We start from the raw sequence: 21,055 nt of genomic DNA, 5'->3' as shown, positions 1-21,055 counted from the left end.
ATTAACTCCATTATTTTGTTGCTTTATTGTTCTGTGTTGCTACTTTTAGTAGTTTGTGTATTTGTATCCCTAGATTCCTATGATCCTCCATCCCATATAGACTTCTATTTTCCAAGCAGTATGTGGCCTTATTTTTCCCACCAAATTGCACCACTTCATACTTGCCTTTGTTGAAATGAATTTGCCAATATGTGCCCATTCTGAAAGTTCATTAATGTCTTTGCATTTTGTTAGTCTTACACAGTATTAACTAAACATTGCAACTTTGTTGTCCACAAATTTTGAAATTTTACTTCTGATTTCAGAATCCAAATCGTTTATGCTTATTTTCAATATGCAATTGTAGTTTATATTGTTACTGACAAGCTGTATTTAAACCAGTTCTAATTTCCTATATTAACATTTTCAAATCATTTCTTTTTCTAATGCCAATTAAGTAAATGCAAAAGTATTATTTTAAACTTAATGAGAGTGAATTACTGTGGCGGTTCTTTTGCTTGTTCAACATATTCAATGGAAAAGGCGGGTAAACCCTGGAATAACAGCATAAATGGTGCTTACTCTGGTTTTTCTAAGGTTTCTCGATTCTAATATGAAGAGTTACGGCAGATGAGTAAGAGAACCTCCCAGAAATTCACTTTTAATTTGAATGTTTAGTAGACGTAATGAGTTGTAATACATTCCAACTTGAGTGCTTCCCAAACTTTAAATTTATGTTTACTTACAAGTTTAAAAAACAAATGTAGATGTTAGGAGATTTGTGTAATACCTATTCTGTTTTGAAGTATTAAAGCTGACCAGTAGAACAAAGAAAATTACAGCACAGGAACAGGCCCTTTGACCCTCCAAGCCTGCACCGACCATGCTGCCCAACTTAACTAAAACCCCCTATCCTTCTGGGGACTATATCCCCCTATTTCCATCCGATTCATGTATTTGTCAAGATGCTCCTTAAAAGTCACTACCGTATCGCTTCCACTACCTCCCCCGGCAACGTGTTCCAGGCACCCACTACTCTGTGTTTAAAAAAAAATCTACCTCGCACATCTCCTTTAAACCTTGCCCCTCATACCTTAAACCTGTGCCCCCGAGTAATTGACTCTTCCATCCTGGGAAAAAGCTTCTCTGTCCATGCCTCTCATAATCTTGTAGACTTCTATCAGGTCGCTCCTCAACCTCTGTCATTCCAGTGAGAACAAACCAAGCTTATCCAACCTCTCCTCATCGCTAATGCTCTCCATACCAGGCAACATCCTGGTAAATCTTTTCTGTACCGTCTCCAAAGCCTCCACATCCTTCTGGTAGTGTGGCGACCAGAATTGAACAGTATATTCCAAGTGTGGCCTAACTAAGGTTCTATAAAGCTGCAACATGACTTGATAATTTTTAAACTCAGTGCCCCGGCCGATGAAGGCAGGCATGCCGTATGCCTTCTTGACTACCTTCTCCACCTGCATTGCCACTTTCAGTGAACTGTATACTTGTATACCCAGATCCCTTTGCCTATCAATACTCTTAAGGGTTCTGCCATTTACTGTATCTTTCCTATCTGTAATAGACCTTCCAAAATGCATTACCTCATATTTGTCCGGATTAAACTCCATCTGCCATCTCTCGCCCAAGTCTCCAACCGATCTGTATCCTCTGATGGTCCTCATCGCTATCTGCAAATCCATCAACCTTTGTGTCATCCTCAAATTTACTAATCAAACCAGTTACATTTTCCTCCAAATCAGTTATAGATATATATTACAAACAGCAAAGGTCCCAGCACTGATCCCTGAGGAATGCCACTTGGCACTGCCCTCCATTCAGAAACGCACCCTTCCACTGCTATCCTCTTTCTTCTTTGACCGATGTGGAGATGCCGGCGTTGGACTGGGGTAAACACAGTAAGAAGTCTAACAACACCAGGTTAAAGTCCAACAGGTTTATTTGGTAGCAAACGCCACTAGCTTTCAGAGCGTGCTGCTCCTTCATCAGGTGGAGTGGGAGATCTGCTCACAAACAGGGCACAGAGACACAAACTCAATTTGCAGAATAATGATTGGAATGTGAGTTTTTACAGCCAATCAAGTCTTAAAGGTACAGACAATGTGAGTGGAGAGAGCATTAAGCACAGGTTAAAGAGGTGTGTATTGTCTCCAGACAGGACAGCTAGTGAGATTTTGCAAGTCCAGGCAGGTTGTGGGAGTTACAGATAGTGTGACATGAACCCAAGATCCCGGTTGAGGCTGTCCTCGTGCGGAACCTGGCTATCAGTCTCTGCTCAGCGACTCTGCGCTGTCGTGTGTCGTGAAGGCCGCCTTGGAGAACGCTTACCCGAAGATCAGAGGCCGAATGCCCGTGACCGCTGAAGTGCTCCCCAACAGGAAGAGAACAGTCTTGCCTGGTAATTGTTGAGCGGTGTTCGTTCATCTGTTGTCGTAGCGTCTGCATGGTTTCGCCAATGTACCATGCCTCGGGACATCCTTTCCTGCAGCGTATCAGGTAGACAACGTTGGCCGAATTGCAAGAGTATGTACCGTGTACCTGGTAGATGGTGTTCTCACGTGAGATGATGGCATCCGTGTCGATGATCTGGCACGTCTTGCAGAGGTTGCTGTGGCAGGGTTGTGTGGTGTCGTGGTCACTGTTCTCCTGAAGGCTGGGTAGTTTGCTGCGGACAATGGTCTGTTTGAGGTTGTGCGGTTGTTTGAAGGCAAGAAGTGGGGGTGTGGGGATGGCCTTGGCGAGATGTTCGTCTTCACAAATGACATGTTGAAGGCTCCGGAGAAGATGATGTAGCTTCTCCGCTCTGGGGAAGTACTGGACGACGAAGGGTACTCTGTCCATCGTGTCCCGTTTTTGTCTTCTGAGGAGGTCGGTGCGGTTTTTCGCTGTGGCGCGTTGGAACTGTCGATTGATGAGTCGAGCGCAATATCCTGTTCTTATGAGGGCATCTTTCAGCGTCTGGAGGTGTCTGTTGCGATCCTCCTCATCAGAGCAGATCCTGTGTATACGGAGGGCTTGTCCGTAGGACAATCACCAGCTGCACTCTCAAGACAGCCCCGAACATCACCCAAGCACAACACAACGCCATCCACGCGTTCAAGACCAACCGCAACATTGTCATCAAACCAGCAGACAAAGGAGGGGCCATTGTCATACTGAACAGAACGGCTTACTGCAAAGAAGTGTTCCGACAACTGAACAACGAGGAACACTACAGACAGTTACCCGCAGATCCGACCAAAGAACACACCCATCAACTCGACACTCTGATCAAGACCTTTGATCCGGACCTTCAGAACACCCTCCGTGCTCTCATCCCACGTACTCCCCGCGTTGAAGATCTCTACTGCCTCCCGAAGATACACAAGGCAAACCCACCCGGCCGTCCCATTGTATCGGGCAATGGGACCTTGTGCGAGAACCTCTCCGGCTACGTCGAGGACATCCTGAAACCCATTATACAAAGAACCCTCAGCTTTTGTCGTGACACTACGGACTTCCTACAGAAACTCAGCACACATGGAGCAGTTGAACCAGGAGCACTCCTCGTCACAATCAATGTTTCGGCACTCTACACCAGCATCCCCCACGATGATGGCATTGCTGCAACTGCCTTAGTACTCAATGCCGACAACTGCCAGTTTCCAGATGCAATTTTACCAATCATCCACTTCATCCTGGAACGCAATGTCTTCACCTTCAACAACCAGTTCTTCTTCCATACAGACGGAATAGTCATGGGGACCAAATTCGTACCTCAATATGCCAACATCTTCATGCACAGGTTCGAACAAGACTTCTTCACCGCACAGGACCTTCAACCGATGCTATACACTAGATACATCGATGACATTTTCTTCCTTTGAACTCATGGCGAACAATCACTGAAACAACTATATGATGACATCAACAAGTTCCATCCCACCATTAGACTCACCATAGACTACTCTCCGGAATCGGTTGCATTCTTGGACACACGCATCTCCATTAAGGACGGTCACCTCAGCACCTCACTGTACCGCAAGCCCACGGATAACCTCACGATGCTCCACTTCTACAGCTTCCACCCTAAACACGTTAAAGAAGCCATCCCCTATGGAAAGCCCTCCGTATATACAGGATCTGCTCAGATGAGGAGGATCGCAACAGACACCTCCAGACGCTGAAAGATGCCCTCATAAGAACAGGATATGGCGCTCGACTCATCCATCGACAGTTCTGATGCGCCACAGCGAACAACCGCACCGACTGACCTCAGAAGACAAACACGGGACACGATGGACAGAGTACCCTTCGTCGTCCAGTACTTCCCCGGAGCGGAGAAGCTACGGCATCTCCTCCGGAGCCTTCAACATGTCATTGATGAAGATGAACATCTCGCCAAGGCCATCCCCACACCCCCACTTCTTGCCTTCAAACAACCGCACAACCTCAAACAGACCATTGTCCGCAGCAAACTACACAGCCTTCAGGAGAACAGTGACCACAACACCACACAACCCTGCCACAGCAACCTCTGCAAGACGTGCCGGGTCATCGACACAGAATGCCATCATCTCACGTGAGAACACCATCCACCAGGTACACGGTACATACTCTTGCAATTCGGCCAACGTTGTCTACCTGATACGCTGCAGGAAAGGATGTCCCGAGGCATGGTACATTGGCGAAACCATGCAGACGCTATGACAACGGAAGAATGAACACCGCTCGACAATCGCCAGGCAAGACTGTTCTCTTCCTGTTGGGGAGCACTTCAGCGGTCACGGGCATTCGGCCTCTGATCTTCAGGTAAGCGTTCTCCAAGGCGGCCTTCACGACACATGACGGCGCAGAGTCGCTGAGCAGAGACTGATAGCCAAGTTCCACACACATGAGGACGGCTCAGCCGGGATCTTGGGTTCATGTCACACTATCTGTAACCCCCTCAACTTGCCTGGACTTGCAAAATCCCACTAGCTGTCTTGTCTGGAGACAATACACATCTTTAACCTGTGCTTAATGCTCTCTCCACTCACATTGTCTGTACCTTTTAAGACTTGATTAGCTGTAAAAACTCACATTCCAATCATTATTCTGTAAATTGAGTTTGTGTCTCTGTATGCCCTGTTTGTGAGCAGATCTCCCACTCCACCTGACGAAGGAGCAGCACGCTCTGAAAGCTAGTGGCGTTTGCTACCAAATAAACCTGTTGGACTTTAACCTGGTGTTGTTAGACTTCTTACTTCTTTGACCGAGCTAGTTTTGTATCCACCTTGCCAGCTCACCTCTGATCCCATGCAATCAATCTGCCATGAGGGACCTTGTCAAAGTCCTTACTGAAGTCCATGTAGATAACACCCACTGCCCTACCCTCATCAATCATCTGCATCACTCCTTCAAAAAACTCGATCAAGTTGGTGAGACACAACCTCCCCTTCACAAAACCATGTTGCCTTTCACTAATACGTCCACTTATTTCCAAGTGGGAATAAATCCTGTTTCGAAGAATCCTCTCCAATAATTTCCCTATCATTGATGTAAGGCTCACCGGCCTGTAATTACCTGGATTATTCTTGCTACTGTTCTTAAGCAAAGGAACAACATTGGCTATTCTCCAATCCTCTGGGACCTCCCCTGTAGCCAGTGAGGATACAAAGATTTCTCTCAAGGCCCTAGCAATTTCCTCCCTTGCCTCTCTCAGTATTCTGGGCTATATCCCATCAGGCGGCCCTGGCCCTGTCTACCTTAATGTTTCTCAAGAACCCCAATACCGCTTCCTTTTTGATACTTTTGACAAAATACTTTTGACAAAATTAGGAAGAATATGTTGGCTCAGTTGGAATACAAATACCTTCTTAAAAGAGAATACAAGCAGGATCTTGTTTCTCTTTTTGCATAACTTTCAATATCTTCCGTACTTTTATGAAATGTATTAGTGGTGTTGAGGCAGGAATAGAAAACTTCTCCATAATCAGTTCTAAATTGAGGCTTTTCCTCTGCTTATGTTCATTTTGCATTACTACTGTCGTGTTAGAAAATGCATTCCAGTCTATGATAAATTCTGCTACTGGGGAAAGATCCACATGGCATTACTTTTTTTAATAAATACTTTGCTTTCTAGTCAAGTTATCCATTAAACTTCCTTACTTTATCCACTTTCCCTTTGGCTCAGTTGTACTCATCAATGAACTTCAGTCAATAAACTTGTTATTGATTTACAAGTCAATGTAAAGTGGCTATAAAATAGACAAGTCAAATAATTTCCAACTTTTTTCCACCAACAGAATCAACTTCACACATTCAATGATGTTTGTAATAATGAATCTTTGGTGTCAGACACTGAAACGTAAGTAATGATGTTTCTAACTTTTATTAGAGATGACTCTTAAGCTCAAATGCATATGTGGGGTAAAAGAATTATGATGGTTTTCTAACCAAATGTCCCTGAGCCTCCTGAAAGAAAACCAACAATGCAGTACTGGGTAAGTGGGAAAATAGGATGAAGAAAGAGAACTTTTTGTGTAAACTTCTTCCCTTTTTCTGTCACCATAGGTCAATTGCAAAAGAACTAGCAGACTGGCTAATTCATAATAGTGTTGTTGAACATATCTTTGGACCAAATTTGCACATTGAGGTTTGTGTGGAACAGTCTTTCTTCCACTCCACCCAACCTCCCCCTCCCCACCAAAAAAATGCTTGCAAAATTTGTTTTTGCCTTTCTCAAATTTTGCATTATTGATTTGCAGATCATCAAACAATGCCAAGTCATCCTGAACTTTCTGGCTGCAGAAGGAAGACTTAGCACACAGCATATAGACTGTATTTGGGCGGCAGCACAGGTACTAATAAACTAAATTTGTTGCTTTGCTGACAATTGTTGTTTAAACCATAGGGGGTAATGTATAATATAAATGCCACAGTGTAATTTTTTTAAAGAAAAAATAAAAATGACTATTTGTCATTTCTTTGGAGAGTATTTCAGAAGAAAGTAATTTGCACAAGTAATGTTTTAGTTTTATTATTTATGTCAAATGGGACCACTAGACAAATGCCAAAATTACTAAGAGACGAACAAAGTTGCACAGGTAATATTTTAATTTTAGTAGATGTTGCCTATTTCCTGTTCCTCCAACTCTTGCACATATCTGTACCTGTCTGGACCCTTCTACAATGTTGCAAACCCGCTAGGATATACCTCAGAAACCAGCTAGGGCCTCGGATCTCCCTTATCCGCTTGTGAGCCGTGTTACATGATTTTTCTGTTCCCATGTTGTTGATGTAACCTAGGAAATTGATAATGATGAGTTCTCATTATAATTGGAAATAGTAAAAGGAATTTAGTTGGCTGTGTTTTGATGACTTACATAAATTTCACTTCCCCACAGAGAAGAATCAGCAACCAGTTTAGCAGCTCTGGAAACTTAGACTGTCACTGTTTTGGATTATTTTTGAATCCCTACTGGTTCCTTTAAATCTAATTTGCTGTGTGTAGTAGAGTGCTTGTTTAATCCTTAGAACATAGAACAGTACAGCACAGAACAGGCCCTTCGGCCCACGATGTTGTGCCGAGCTTTATCTGAAACCAAGATCAAGCTATCCCACTCCCTATCATCCTGGTGTGCTCCATGTGCCTATCCAATAACCGCTTAAATGCTCCTAAAGTGTCTGACTCCACTATCACTGCAGGCAGTCCATTCCACACCCCAACCACTCTCTGCGTAAAGAACCTACCTCTGATATCCTTCCTGTATCTCCCACCACGAACCCTATAGTTATGCCCCCTTGTAATAGCTCCATCCACCCGAGGAAATAGTCTTTGATGTGTTACTTGAACACATGCCTGTCAATCATTAGAGGCTGCTACTAACCTCCTTTATTGATAAACTATGCAATCTTTCACCTTCATGTGATGAAATAATCTTGGAATATTAATGGATTTAACTAGATTTTCCCAGTTAGGTAATCTAACTGTATTGCCTCAAGAATTGTGTACAGTGGGCATCAGTGCTATATTAGCTATCCAGTTGTATATGAAGATTTTTGGGTTTTTTTGGGTTACCAGTGAAAGGACTTGTTTGACAGTAAACACGAGTCTGTATTTTATATTTCCATATTACTATCTCGTAATTTAACACTGTGTGTACTATTTAGGTTAAAACTGTATTTAGAACTTTCCCATCATCTTTTCAATTCTATCTTCTTTTGGATAATATTTCCATGTCACCCTAGGTTCATTTTGGTTTGGTTCTAATTCAATGTTTTCTCTGATTTTATGGCTGCTTTTAAGCTTTGGGTCTAACGCTATCAATATTTTTCCGTGACTATTCACTGCAGTTGTTTGTTTCTTTCTAATGTTGCACCAGTTCCAGAGATTGCCCCAGATTAGTTAAAATGGCTCAATGCTGCCATCTGATTGAAGGGCTTCCTTTAGTGGTATCTGAAAATGATCTTTTTATTCGCTTTTTAAAAAATTGACTGAGTGAAAATGAAGAACTCAAATAATGTTTAATTGTATATTCATCTCTAACATCTCCATTCACTGATTCTTCCTATCTTAGATGTGTGCAATTGTACTTTTTGACATTTTCTCTTTTTTGTTCTCCCCCACAGTTGAAACACTGTAGTCGGTACATCCATGATTTGTTCCCTTCCCTTATTAAGCACCTGGACCCTGTACCACTTCGACACCTTCTTAATCTAGTATCTGCTCTTCATCCAAGTGTGCACACAGAACAGGTAAGGCACCTTCATGAATGTGCCCAACATTTCTATAATAGATATGGATCTTTCATTCTTTCCTATTGCTCACTCTTGCAGTCACTCTCTGGACCACGCAGGTGAGCAGAAAGCATTTTACTATATGAGCAAGAGCAGTGGAATTCTCCCGGTAGCTTGAGGAATGTTTGTCCTTCAACCAACAGTGCCGGCATATTATTATCTGGTCATCAATCCTGATGTGGGATCTTTCTGTGCACAAAATGGTGAGAGTGTGGAGCATAAGAAATGTTTGTGGCAAATAAGATAAATGCCCCCAGCCAAGTTGTTCCAGTACAGTTGCGACATTGGCATTTCCTCCGAATGTGGAAAATTGCCCAGATATGTCTTGTACACAAGAAACAGGACAAATCCAAACCAGTCGATTGCTGTCCCATCAATCAACTCGCAATCATCAATAAAATGATGGAAGGGATCATCAACAGTGCTAATAAGTGGCACTCACTCACTCAACAAAGACCTGCTCATGGATGCTCAGTTTGGGATCCGCTAGGGTCACTCAGCTCCTGCCTCATTACAGCCTTGTTTCAAACATGGACAAAAGAGCTGAATGCCATAGGTGAGATGAGAGTTCCCTTGAATTCAAGGCACCATTGACTGAGTATGGCATTAAGGGGCCCTAGCAAACTGGAGTCAATGGGAATCAGAGAAAACCCTCCACTGTTTGGAGTCAGACTTGGCACAAAGGAAGATGGTTGTGGTGATTTGGAGTTCAATCACCTTAGCTCCAGTACATCATTGCAGGAGTACCTCAGGATAGTGTCCTAGGCCCAACCATCTTCAGCTGCTTCATCAATGACTTCCATCGTAAGATCAGAAGTGGGGATGTTTGTGGACAATTACGCAATGTTCAGTATCATTTGCGATTCCTCAGATACTGAAGCAGTCCATGTCCAGATGCAGCAAAACCTGGACAATATCCAGGTTTAATACCAAGTAACATTCGCACCACACTAGTGCCATGCAATAACCATCTCCAACAAGGGAGGATCTAATCATCACCCCATGACATTCAATGGCATTATCATCACTGAATCCCCAACTATCAACACCCTGGGGGTTACCATTGATCAGAAACTGAACTGGACTAGCCATATAAATACTGTGGCTACCAGCACAGGTTAAAGGATAGGAATAGTGGCAAGTAACTCACCCCCTGACTCCCCAAAGCCTTTCCACCATCTAGAAGGCACAAGTCAGGAGTTTAATGGAATACTCTCCATTTCCCTGCATGAGTGCAGCTTCAACAGCACTCAAGAAGCTTGACACCATCCAGGACAAAGAAGCCTGCTTGATCACTACCTCTTCCACAAACATTCAATCCCCTCCACATTCAACCATTCCACCACTGACGAACAGCAGCAGCTGTGTTTACCATCTACGTGATGCACTGCAAGAATGAACCAAGGTTCCTTAGGCAGCGCCTTCCAAACCCATGACCACTACCATCTCGGACAAGAGCAGCAGATACCTGGGAACGCCACTATCTGAAGATTATCTTCCACGCCACTCACCATCCTGACTTGGAAATATATCGCTGTTCCTTCACTGTTGTGGGTCAAAATCCTGGAACTCCCTCCTTAACAGCATTGTGGGTGTACCTACACCTACATTGGTTAACTAAGAAAGCAAAGAGTGGGGGTAAATGGGTGTTTTTCTGGTTGGTGATCAGTGACTAGTGGTGTGCCTCAGGGATCAGTGTTGGGACTGCAATTGTTTATGATTTACATAGATGATTTGATTTGCAGTTGGAGACCAAGTGTAGTGTGTCAAAATTCGCAGATGACACTAAGATGAGTGGCAGAGCAAAGTGTGCAGAGGACGCTGAAAGTCTGCAAAGGGATATAGATAGTCTAAGTGAGTGGGCGAGGGTCTGGCAGATGGAGCACAATGTTGGTAAATGTGAGGTCATCCATTTTGGTAGGAATAACAGCAAAATGGACTATTATTTAAATGGTAAAAGATTGCAGCATGCTGCTGTGCAGAGAGACCTGGGTGTCCTTGTGCAAGAATCATAAGGAGTTGGTTTGCAGGTGCAGCAGGTCATTAAGAAGGCAAATGGAATTTTGTCCTTCATTGCTAGAGGGATGGAGTTTAAAAACAGCGAGGTTATGTTGCAGCTGTATAAGGTGCTGGTGAGGCCACACGTAGAGTACTGTGTACAGTTTTGGTCTCCTTACTTGAGAAAGGATATACTGGCACTGGAAGGGGTGCAGAGGAGATTCACTAGGTTGATTCCGGAGTTGAGGAATTCCGGCTTATGAGGAGAGACTGAGTAGACTGGGGCTATACTCATTGGAATTCAGAAGAATGAGGGGAGATCTTATAGAAACATATAAGATTATGAAAAGAATAGATAAGATAGAAGCAGGGAAGTTGTTTCCACTGATGGGTGAAACTAGAACTAGGGGGCATGGCCTCAAAATAAGAAGGAGCAGATTTAAGACTGAGTTGAGGGGGAAACTTCTTCATACAAAGAGTTGTGAATCTGTGGAATTCCCTTCCCAGTGAAGCAGTTGAGGCTACCTCATTGAATGTTTTTAAGGCAAGGATAGATAAATTTTGAACAGTAAAGGAATTAAGGGTTATGGTGAGTGGGCAGGTAAGTGGAGCTGAGTATACAAAAAGATCAGCCATGATCTTATTGAATGGTGGAGCAGGCTCGAGGGGCTGAATGTCCTACTCTTGCTCTTAGTTCTTATGTTCTCAGGAACTGCAGCAATTTGCGGAAGCAACTCTCCACCACCACCTCGGCAACTTGGGGTGGCAATAAATACTTGTCTAGCCAGCGATGCCCACATCCCATAAATGATTTTTTCCTGTCAAAGCATTAACAAAAACATTTTAGTGAAATTCCTGGAAAATGCTATTTTGAGATATGCATATCGAGTCACATTTCAAATTATAGGGCATAATGGCTTGCTTACATAAGAACATAACATAAGAAATAGGAGCAGGAGTAGGCCATCTAGCCCCTCGAGCCTGCCCTGCCATTCAATAAGATCATGGCTGATCTGAAGTGGATCAGTTCCACTTACCCGCCTGATCCCTATAACTCCTAATTCCCTTACCGATCAGGAATCCATCTATCCGTGATTTAAACATATTCAACGAGGTAGCCTCCACCACTTCAGTGGGCAGAGAATTCCAGAGATTCACCACCCTCTGAGAGAAGAAGTTCCTCCTCAACTCTGTCCTAAACTGACCCCCCCTTTACTTTGAGGCTGTGCCCTCTAGTTCTAGTTTCCTTTCTAAGTGGAAAGAATCTCTCCATCTCTACCCTATCCAGCCCCTTCATTATCTTATAGGTCTCTATAAGATCCCCCCTCAGCCTTCTAAATTCCAACGAATACAAACCCAATCTGCTCAGTCTCTCCTCATAATCAACACCCCTCATCTTTGGTATCAACCTGGTGAACCTGCACTCCCTCCAAGGCCAATATATCCTTCCGCAAATAAGGGGACCAATACTGCACACAGTATTCCAGCTGCAGCCTCACCAATGCCCTGTACAGATGCAGCAAGACATCTCTGCTTTTATATTCTATTCCCCTTGCGATATAGGCCAACATCCCATTTGCCTTCTTGATCACAGGTATGTTTTATGGGGAACTGTAAAAAGATAGTTAAAGCCCTTCTATTTACTTTCTAATTAGTCTAACAATTAAACAGATCACAAAATCTGATTAACTGTATGCATATAGGGTGGCATGGTGACACAGTGGTTAGTACTGCTGCCTCATTGTGCCAGGGACCTGGGTTTGATTCTGGCCTTGGGTGACTATCTGTGTAAGCTTTGCATGTTCTCCCCATGTCTGTGTAGGTTTCCTCCGGATGCTCCAGTATCCTCCCACAATCCAAAGATGTGCAGGTTAGCTGGATTGACCATGTTAAATTGCTCCTTGGTGTTCAAAGATGTGCAGATTAGGTGGATTAGCCATTGTAAAATGCGCAGAATTATGGGGATAGAGAGGAGGGTAGGGCATCGACTCAAAGGGAGCTTCCTTTGAGTCAGTGCAGACTCAATGGACTGAGTGGCTTCTTTCTGTACTGTAAGGATTCTATGAATGTCCATTTAAACAATAGTGCTGAGTGAGTAATCCAAACTACCATTGAAAACAAGAGTGGTGCCTTATCTGTGACCTCCCAATGCAGCATGATGTACGTGAAAAGTCATCAATTTGCTTTGCTGCTGCGCTGCCATCAAGAACCCATTTGTTATTGATTGATTAAGTTACAAGCACTCCGGCCTATGAGCTCTGCCACAGCAGGTTGATTGAGTTACTTTGTAAATTCTCAACCGCACTACATAGTAGTGCTTACAGTAGTTCGCGGTGTATAAGTCAGTTGTATAAAACAATCCCATTTTATTGGACCCAATAACTGTGATTTTACAAACACTTGACGTATAAGTTAACACCTCTCTTCAGCTATACTGGCATTAGTAGTCAGCCTCTTTACATTTTTGTTTGGTCAGGAGTTGATGCACAATTGTGGTTCCTTGGACTGCTTTTTTTGTTTTCTCCATTATCTGCAGTTCACACTGAAGTAAAATGTATTCACTCAGTACCTCACTTTTGGCCTTATTCACAGACCTTGTACTTGGCATCAATGCTTATTAAAGCCCTCTGGAATAATGCACTTGCTGCTAAGGCTCAACTATCCAAGCAGAGCTCCTTTGCTTCTCTCCTTAATACAAACCTCCCAATGGGAAATAAAAAAGGTAAGTGCAATGCTTAGAGAATGGATATATTCTGTTATTTTAAGTAAGTGTTTATATGTATCAAGTGCCAGAATTTCTAAATCTGTATTCATATATGAACTTCTGCTCAAATTAATAAGAAAATGATAAGATTGTACAATGTTTTAAAAACATGAGAAATAGGGGCAGGGGAAGACAATTTGACCCTTTTGAGCATACTCGGGTCAATATGATCATGGGTCATATTCTGCCTCAGCTTCACTCTCCCTCTCACTCTCCATATCTCTTGATTCCCTATTAGTTAAAAATTTATTGATCTCAACAATATGAATATGCTCAACGATAGCTGATTCACAACCCTCTGCAGTAGAGTTCCAAAGATTCAAAACTTGTTGAGTGAGGAAATATCTCCTTATTTAATCCTGAATGGTGGATCCCTTCGCCTGAGACTGTGTCCCAATGTTCTAGATTCCCCATCCAGGGTATCGACCTCTGTGTCCACCCTGTCAAGAAGACCTTTAGGATCTTGTATGTTTCAATGAGATCACCGTTCATTCTTCCAATTGCCAGAGAGTCCAAGCTCAGTTTACTTGTGCCTCATCATAGGAAAACCCTCTCACCTCAGGAATCAATCGAATGAACCTTCTAATGAACTTGTAAGGCTCCTTTTTTAGAGATGGAGACCAGAATTGCGCAGGATATTCCAGTTGTGGTCTTACAAACCCTATACAGTTGCAGCAAGACTTCTCATTCTTGTATTCCGATCCCCTTGCAATAAAGGTCAATAAAGGCCGACTTTGTGTTCCTTGTATAAGTATGGCAAGCAAAGTCTTTATGGACATAAACATTTAGAAGCTTCATTCCTTTTTAAAAAATGTTCTACTTTTCTGATTTTACTACAAAGTGAACAGCTTCACAATTCCCCACATATTCCATACTATTGCCCACTCACTTAAACTTATATTTCTTTGCAGTCTCTTTGTGTCCTCCCCTGCTTACATTTCCACTGGCTTTGCATCATCAGTAACTTTGGATACTTTACTCTGGGTTGCTACATCTTAAGACATCAATACAGATTGTAAATAGCTGAGGTCCCAGCATTGATCCCTTTAGCGCTCCACCAGTCAAAACCTGCCAATTTGAAAATGCCATTTATCCCTACTCGCTTCTTGCCTATTAACCAATTCTCTATCCGTGCTAATATATTAGCCCCTACTCTAAGAACCCATATTTTGCCTATTAACCTTTTGTGTGGGACCTTATTGAATATCTTCTTGAAATCCAAATATATTACATCTACAGGCTCCCTTTTTTTTGAGTGCATCCAAGTCTCAACATCAACAGTTAGAAGTTCCATGCCTATTAAAACATCATTTTTTCTATTTTTATCACCAAATGAATAACCCTTCACTTCTCCACATTATACTCTATCTACCAAAGTAGTTACACTCTCAAAAATTCTAATGCATTTTGAACTCTTTATCCCTGCCTATTTTTCAGAAGTGCCGCCTAAGATTCTAGTAGAAACTGGAAGTATTAAACTAGTTATAATCTCTCAAAATGGCATAACAGATACAAAGAACAAAGAACAGTACAGCACAGGAAACAGGCCCTTCGGCCCTCCAAGCCTGTGCCGCTCTTTGGTCCAACTAGACCAATCGTTTGTATCCCTCCATTCCCAGGCTGCTCATGTGACTATCCAGGTAAGTCTTAAACGATGTCAGCGTGCCTGCCTCCACCACCCTACTTGGCAGCGCATTCCAGGCCCCCACCACCCTCTGTGTAAAAAACGTCCCTCTGATGTCTGAGTTATACTTCGCCCCTCTCAGCTTGAGCCCGTGACCCCTCGTGATCGTCACCTCCGACCTGGGAAAAAGCTTCCCACTGTTCACCCTATCTATACCCTTCATAATCTTGTATACCTCTATTAGATCTCCCCTCATTCTCCGTCTTTCCAAGGAGAACAACCCCAGTCTACCTAATCTCTCCTCATAGCTAAGACCCTCCATACCAGGCAACATCCTGGTAAACCTTCTCTGCACCCTCTCTAATGCCTCCACGTCCTTCTGGTAGTGCGGCGACCAGAACTGGACGCAGTACTCCAAATGTGGCCTAACCAGCGTTCTATACAGCTGCATCATCAGACTCCAGCTTTTATACTCTATACCCCGTCCTATAAAGGCAAGCATACCATATGCCTTCTTCACCACCTTCTCCACCTGTGTTGCCACCTTCAAGGATTTGTGGACTTGCACACCTAGGTCCCTCTGTGTTTCTATACTCCTGATGACTCTGCCATTTATTGTATAACTCCTCCCTACATTATTTCTTCCAAAATGCATCACTTCGCATTTATCCGGATTAAACTCCATCTGCCACCTCTCCGCCCAATTTTCAACAAATGAAAAACTGCCAACATAATACATACGAACATATGATTTAGGAGTAGGAGCAGGCCACTAGGGCTTTCGAACCTGCTCAGCCATTCAATAAGATCGTGGCAGATCTGAACCTCAACTTCACATTCCCGCCTACCATGTATAACCTTTCAGCCCTCTGCTTATCAAAGATCTATCTACCTCTGCCTTAAAAATATTCAAAGGCTCTACTTCCATTGCCTTTTGAGGGAGAGAGTTCAAAATACTTATGACCCTCTAAGAGAAAACACTTCTGCTCATTTTGTCTTTAATGGGTGACCCTTTATTTTTAAAACGTGACCCCTAGTTCTAGATTCTCCCACAAAAAGAAATCGCCTTTCCACATTTACTCTGTCAAGACCCTACAGATTCTTCTATGTTTCAATCCAGTTGCCTCTTACTCTTTTAAAGACCAGTGGATACAAAGGAACTTGTTTAACCTTTCCTCATCAGACAACCTGACCAATCCCATGTATTAGTCTAGTAAACCTCCTCTGAACTGCTTCCAACTCATTTGCATCCTTCCTTAAAGAAGGAGACCAATACTGTACCGAGTACTCCAGCTGTGGTTTCACCAGCACCCTTTATAATTGAAGCATAAATCTCTTTTGTGTATTCAATTCCCTCACAATAATTATATCCTATTAACTTTCCTAATTACTTGTTGTACCTGCACATTAACCATTTGGGTGATTAATGCAAAGGACACCCAGATCCTTCTACAATATCCCACCAGTTAAATAATATGCTTCTATTTTATTTTCCTGCCAAAAAGGACATTTCACATTTTCCCCACATTATGCTCCATTTACTAAATCTTTGCCTACTCACTAAAGCCAACTATATATCCCTTTGTAGCCTCATTATGTCCTCTGCACATCTTACTTCCTACCTATCTTTGTTCATCACAAATGTAACAACCAATACCTTCAGTCCCTTCGTCCAGGTCATTTACATACATACATACAAACATATCTGAATAGAGCAAGAATAAGCCACTTGACCCTTTAAGCCTGTTCTGTCATTCAATTAGATCATGGCTAATCTGATTGTAACCTCAACCCCAGATTCCTGCCTACCTCCAATAACCTTTTACCCCCTTGTAACTCTGCCGTAAAAAATATTCAAAGATTCTGCTTCCAACAGCCCTCTAAGAGAAATAAATTCTTCTCTTCTGTCTTAAATGTGCAACCTCCTTATTTTTAAACTGGAACCCCTGGTTCTAGATTATCCCAATATCCATAAATTGTGTAAAATTGAGGCCGCAGCACTGACCCCGGTGGCATACCACTCTTGCCAACCGGGAAATTTCTCATTTATGCCTATTCTGTTTCCTGACAGCTGGCCAATGTTCTACCTGCTACACCATAAGCTTTTATTTTCTACAATAATCTTTGATGTGGCCCCTTATCAAATGATTTCTGGAAATCCAAGTACAGTACATCCACTGGTTCCCCTTTATGCACAGCACATGTTAGTTTTTCAAAGAACTCCAATAAATTAGTGAAACATTATTTCCCTTTCTCAAAACCATGTTGACTCTGTCTGATTATTTTGAATTTTTCCAAGACCCTGCTATAATGCCTTTAATAATAACTTCGAACATTTTGCCTATGACAGATGTTAAGCTAATTGGTCTGTTTTTCCTGTGTTCTATCTCCCTCCCTTTTTGAATAAAGCGGTTACATTTATCATGGTGAGCGGCATGGTGGCACAGTGGTTAGTACTACTGCCTCACAGCGCAAGGGACCTGGGTTCAATTCCAGCCTTAGGTCACTTTCTGTTCGGAGTCTGCATGTTCTCCCTGTGTCTGCGTGGGTTTCCTCCCACAATCCAAAGACGTGCAGTTTAGGTTGATTGGCCATACTAAATTGTCACTTAGTGTCAGGGGGGACTAGCAGGGTCAATACGTGGGGCTACGAGTATAGGGGCTAGGTGTGATTGTGGTCGGTGCAGACTCGATGGGCCGAATGGCCTCCTTCTGCACTTTAGGGATTCTATGATTCTATTTTCCAATCTAATGGAATCTTCCAAGAATCTGTGGATTTCTGGAAAATTAAAACCAGCGCATCAGCTATTGCACTAGCCACTTCTTTTAAGACCCATAGGATGAAGTCAATCAAGAACTAGGGACTTGCAAACCCCTACCTCCAACATTTTTCTCAGTGCCACTTCTCTGGTGATTGTAATTTTCCTGATTCCCCACCCATTTTCTGATTTACAGCTATTTCTGCATTGTTATTTATATCCTCTACATATAATATATATGTATATGATGCAAAATAGTTGTTCAATTTATCTGACTTCTCCTTAATTTCCATTATTAATTCCCCAGACACACCACCTGTAGGACTAGTGCTCACTTTGTTAACTCTTTTTTGAAATATATTTTTATTAAAGTTTTGCCATTTTTGCAAATAATGCAACACACTCTCAAAACTGTTAAGTGCTGTTAAATTATATAAATATAGAAAAAGATGGGAGGAAGGAAACCAATGCAGTTGGTTCAGAATGTTCAGTATACCCGGCGCTTTCACATATACAAAAAAGAGAGTACAAGTAACAGGATGGGAGAAAAGGGGATAAAGCCATGGAAACTTAGCAAAGTGATGCACATCCTTGTGCATCATATGTTACACTTTTCTTTTAAATATTTATAGAAGCACTTTCTATCTGTTTTTATATTTCTAGTTAGCTTTATTCTAATATCTCCCTTCTTACTAATTTTTTTGTAATAATTTGCTTTTTAAAAAATATTCTAGTCAATCCTTTGACCTGCCACCCATCTTTGTGTAATTATATTCTTCATAGAATCATAAAATCCTTACAGTGCAGAAGATGACCATTTAGCCGATTGAGCCAACACCGACCACAATCCCAATCAGGCCCTATCCTCGTAACCCTGTGTATTAACCCTGCTAATCCCTCTGACACTAAGGGAAAATTTAGCATGGTCAATCAAGTTAATCTGCACATCTTGGGAATGTGGGTGCACCCGAAGAAAACCCACTTTCTCTTCAAGTTTGATACTGTCTTTAACTTTTATGGTTAATCAAAGGTAGTGGGCCCTCCCCTTTATTTTTTCTTTCTTTGTTGAAATGTATCTATTCTGAAATATACCGCTCAAATGTCTGTCACTGCATCTCTATTAATCTATCACTTAACCTTATTTGCCAATTCACTTTAGCTAACTCTATCTTTATGCCCTCATATTTGACTTAATTTAAGTTTAAAGTGCTAGTCTGAGACGCACTATTCTCAATCTCAAACTCAAAATAAAGTTCAGTCATATGGTTGGTGCTACCGAGGGACACTTTCACTGAGTTCATTAATTAATTGCATATCATTGCCCAGTACCATGTGTGTAGCCTGCTCTCTAGTTTTTTAAGAAACTATATCGAAAATGTTCTGTGAATTCCTCATCTAGGTTACCTATGATTCCAATCCGTATATAGAATAAAACCCCCCATGATTATTGCTGTACTTTTCTGACAAGCTCCTATTATTTCTTCTCTTATACCCTGTCCTACTGTGGATTTACTGTAAGATGGCCTGTACACCGCTACTACAAGTGGCTTCTTGCCTTTATCATTTTTCATCTCTACCCCAAACCACTCCTACCTCCTGGTTTCCTGAACCTAGATCATCCCCCTCTGTTGTGCCAATCATTAATTAACAGAGCCAACCTCCATCTTCTTGTAGCTTCCTTTCCTTCCTAAATGTCACATACCCTTCAATATTCAGGTCTCGCTCTGTGATCTTGCAGCCATGCTTCCATTATGGCTATCAAATCATACTTATATCTATCCGTCCATCTGTTTTGTTTCAAATGCTACATGCATTCAGATTCAGAGCCTTTAGTTTTCTCCTTTTATCATTTTTGTAGCTTCTCCCATTATGCTGATTTACTCTTAGACTTGTGCTCTGTCACTGCCTGTCATGATCTGTTTATCATTTCCCATATTAATAACTTTCTCTCTCGCCTTCTCTCTATTCTTTGGGATACCTTCCCAAAGTTGATTGCTTGCCCCCATTATTTAGCTTAAAACCCTCGCTACTTCTCTAGTTTTGCAGCTCGCTAGATCTCTGGTTCCGACACTTTCTCCAGTACTGGTGTCAGTGCCTCATGAACCGGAAGCAACCTCCCGTGTCTGTCTTTGAGCCGTGCATTCATATCTCTCTTTTTGTTTGCCATTGCCTCTTTAATTTTACTTACCATATGCGAATTTGCATGTGGCTGAGCTAATAATCCAGAGATTATTACCTTTGAGCATCTATTTAAGTTAGTGCATAGCTCTTCATTCTCTCTGCAGAACTTTTTTTTAGTCTTACCTCTGTTACCTGCTTAGACTCTAACCACTGGATTCTCTCCCTCCCCCCTCTGCAAGTTCCTCTCCAATCATGAGCAGATATCCCGAACCCTGGCACTGGGCAGGCAACACAGTTGTCTGGACTTGTGTTCTTGGCTGCAGAGAATAGTATCTATTCCCTTGAGAAAGAAACTATTTTTGTCGTCTTGAGATTTTTCTCATTTTGATCCATTTTCTATATCAAATTTCTCAGTTGTTCCTTTGTGTACACATGTATGAAAAGCTTCATAAAGCTTTTGTTTATAGACGTTTATTAATTCCAGTTAACTTCCTTTGTGCCAAAAGAACTAGGGCTCAGCCTAGAACATTTCCATGCAGTGGTTGCTAAAGCTTTCAGTTACTGATAAATAAGTGCAACCACTTATTTTGAAAAAAATCCATTGACAGTGACTATTGTTTTTAGTAAGTGTTCCAACACTACTCTCAGTATTTAACTGCTTTTCATTAAAATTAAATTATATAAATTTAATTTAGGATCCCCTGCAGCCAGTCCACAGAGCAGTGACAACAGTGATACTCATCATAGTGGCGGCAGTGACATTGAAATGGATGAGCAAATGATCAACAGAGCAAAGCGTGCACAACAACAATTGTCAGATACGGAGGTAAGAAAGTAAGATGGAAGTAAATTCATTGGAAAAGACAATTAGTCGTAAGATTTAGCTGATCATGCTCTGCTTGGTGACTTACTGATTGGAAAGTTATGTTGCATTTTGGCTCTAGGCTCAATGGTATCCATTGATTAAGTAGATGGCAAGTTTAAATAACAAATTTTGATCATTGATTAATGAAAAAATCACTAAGATTGCTGCACT

At 42.0% G+C, this 21,055-nt stretch overlaps 1 protein-coding gene across 8 annotated transcripts in view; it reads left to right on the top strand.

Annotated features, from left to right (window-relative positions):
• The window catches only part of usp34 (ubiquitin specific peptidase 34), a 257,669-nt gene that overhangs the window by 69,973 nt on the left and 166,641 nt on the right, over positions 1-21,055 (top strand). For all 8 annotated transcript variants that reach the window (XM_078229924.1, XM_078229920.1, XM_078229926.1 and 5 more), the window contains exons 8-13: positions 6,261-6,322; positions 6,529-6,610; positions 6,723-6,815; positions 8,587-8,712; positions 13,345-13,474; positions 20,715-20,845. In XM_078229924.1, coding sequence (XP_078086050.1) covers positions 6,261-6,322; positions 6,529-6,610; positions 6,723-6,815; positions 8,587-8,712; positions 13,345-13,474; positions 20,715-20,845 — 624 coding nt within the window. The remainder of the gene's footprint in view (positions 1-6,260; positions 6,323-6,528; positions 6,611-6,722; positions 6,816-8,586; positions 8,713-13,344; positions 13,475-20,714; positions 20,846-21,055) is intronic.

The sequence above is a fragment of the Mustelus asterias genome, chromosome 15 (assembly GCF_964213995.1).
Source record: "Mustelus asterias chromosome 15, sMusAst1.hap1.1, whole genome shotgun sequence".
Lineage (NCBI taxonomy): Eukaryota > Metazoa > Chordata > Chondrichthyes > Carcharhiniformes > Triakidae > Mustelus > Mustelus asterias.
The sequence above is the reverse complement of the archived record's forward strand: the minus strand, read 5'-3'. Positions and strand labels throughout refer to the sequence as shown.